This window comes from Chaetura pelagica, unplaced genomic scaffold (genome assembly GCF_000747805.2).
Source record: "Chaetura pelagica isolate M959 unplaced genomic scaffold, ChaPel_1.0 scaffold105, whole genome shotgun sequence".
In the NCBI taxonomy this organism is placed as follows: Eukaryota; Metazoa; Chordata; class Aves; order Apodiformes; family Apodidae; genus Chaetura; species Chaetura pelagica.
The window spans coordinates 4,498,368-4,500,318 of record NW_009953393.1 but is presented as its reverse complement, the minus strand read 5'-3'; the positions used below and the strand labels follow the sequence as shown (position 1 = coordinate 4,500,318).

General features: G+C 50.7%; 1 protein-coding gene across 1 annotated transcript in view; it reads right to left on the bottom strand.

Annotated features, from left to right (window-relative positions):
* Positions 1-281, bottom strand: part of ZAR1L (zygote arrest 1-like) — a 1,700-nt gene extending 1,419 nt beyond the window's left edge. The window contains exon 1 of the mRNA XM_009998377.1: positions 6-281. Within this exon, the coding sequence (XP_009996679.1) occupies positions 6-281 (276 nt within the window). The remainder of the gene's footprint in view (positions 1-5) is intronic.
* Positions 282-1,951: the final 1,670 nt, after the last annotated feature.

The following is a 1,951-nucleotide window of genomic DNA, read 5'->3' as shown; positions in this document are numbered from 1 at the left end:
CTCACCTGCACGCCCACCTCCCGGGTGCTGGCCCGGCGCGGCCGCGGCGCCAGCCCGGGGCTCACCTGAGACAGGAGGGCCTGCAGGTGCACCCGGCGGCAGGTGTCCAGGTAGTCGGCGGGCAGGGGGCTGAGGGCTCCCCCCAGGAAGGGGCTGATGCTGCTGCTCTTGCTCTGCTTCCAGCTGGGCTGCTTGGCCGCCGAGTCCCTGCTGCGGGTCGGCGTCAGGCTGCCCCTGAAGCTCTGGAACTGGCTGAGGGGCGAGCAGACGAAGCCCTCCATGATCATGGCCGCAGAAAGGTCGGTCCTGGGTCTCTCCCTGCCCTGCCTTTATCTTACCCGGAGCTGCTGCTAATTGTTGCTAATTGAGAGGTAAATTGGCCGCAGCCCGGCGGGGCTGGCTGAGGGGGGGAAGAGTGGCGAGGTCAGATGAATGGATGGAATTCAACCATTGCCGGGACAACCCGCTTGCTTACACCTCTGTGTACGGTCTTCGAGGAGAAAAGGGCTTGGGAAGCGGACAAAGCCCAGATAATGTGGGTGCTCCTCAGACTAGCGAGGCAATTACCTGGCTGAAAAGAAGTCTTTATCGGTATTAGAGGTCTGAGCATCTCCCTCGCCCCGTTTCTTGGGGATTGGCTACATCCAGCTTTTCTATCAGCTCTCTTGATTGAGGAAAAGATGGAATACGTTTCAGTTTGTACAGCGCTCCGGAGGGAAAAGACTTATGCTGGGAGAAGTTGTTTAATACCCATATAGTGAAATAAATGTTAGCAATACAAGCATTTACTTATTAGACTAATAGTACTTCCATAATTACATCACTGTAGTTCAATTTTAAGGTAATAAAGGTAAACCAATCCAAACTATGTATGTGAATCTTTAGAGACTGTGGAATCCCTAAATCCCTGGACCTGCTGTGATGTAAAATAATGTATTTGCACGACTCTTCAGCACCTTGACAAAAGCACTGCATTATAACATTAAAAGGGCCACAAAGATAGTGTCTAGAGACGAGTTGCTAGGGATGGTGTCTTTAAATGTTCACAGTGTATTTGAGAAAGATTCTGTGAAGCGACTGAAATAAGTCAGGAAGAAACAACATTTTTATGGAAGAAAAAGTCGCTGAGAATCAAGTAGCACCCAGTCACCGCAGTTAAAAGCAAGGCTCAAGGCTCCACATGATGCTTGGGTTTTCAAAGCAATGTCTGTATCACCTCAATGCAAAAACAAGGTATAAAGATAATCGAGTTAAAACTTTCGACTGCAGTGTGGCTCCAAAAAGAGGGAGTCGTCAGGGTGCATTGGGAGAGGGCTGGAGATTAAATTGGAAATGACATACCATGATTGAAAGCAACTGTAGGGTTTCCTCGGGAATGCTTCGGGAAGAAGCAGGTACTGCATGTCCCCAGGATAGAGCAGGGTTAGGTGTTCAAAGAGGGCAGTTGGAAGCAGGGACATGGAAAAATAGTTGCATGAAAAGACACTCGGAAAAGTGACTGATGAGTAAGTAGGCGATGTGATAAATGCATGTCAAGTAAGAACTGGAGAGGTTAAGAAGAAACCCCTTGATTACAGGAGCAGGTGAACATCCCGCTGAAGTGGGAGACAGCAAGCTCAGAACTGGTGGTAGGAAGTGTTCCACACAGCCTTGTTATTCTGTGACTCCCTTCTGAGGCCAGGAACTTGTCAGAACGGGAGGATAACAGTATGATCTTTATGATAACACCAACAACCCTGGTATTTTCACACCTCAGGGCCTACGAGACCACCCAAGTGCAAACAGAAGGTGGGACCTCCGCGGGCAGTGACGCTTTCCGGGACACGTCTGTTAACCGCTTTTCCCCAGGGAAGCGGGAACGCATCGGCTTTAGGCGTTGCGCTTCGCTTCTGGCGTGTTACGGACGCGTTGGAACGGGAGAGGCCGCGGAGAGAAACCGCTCACCGGAGAC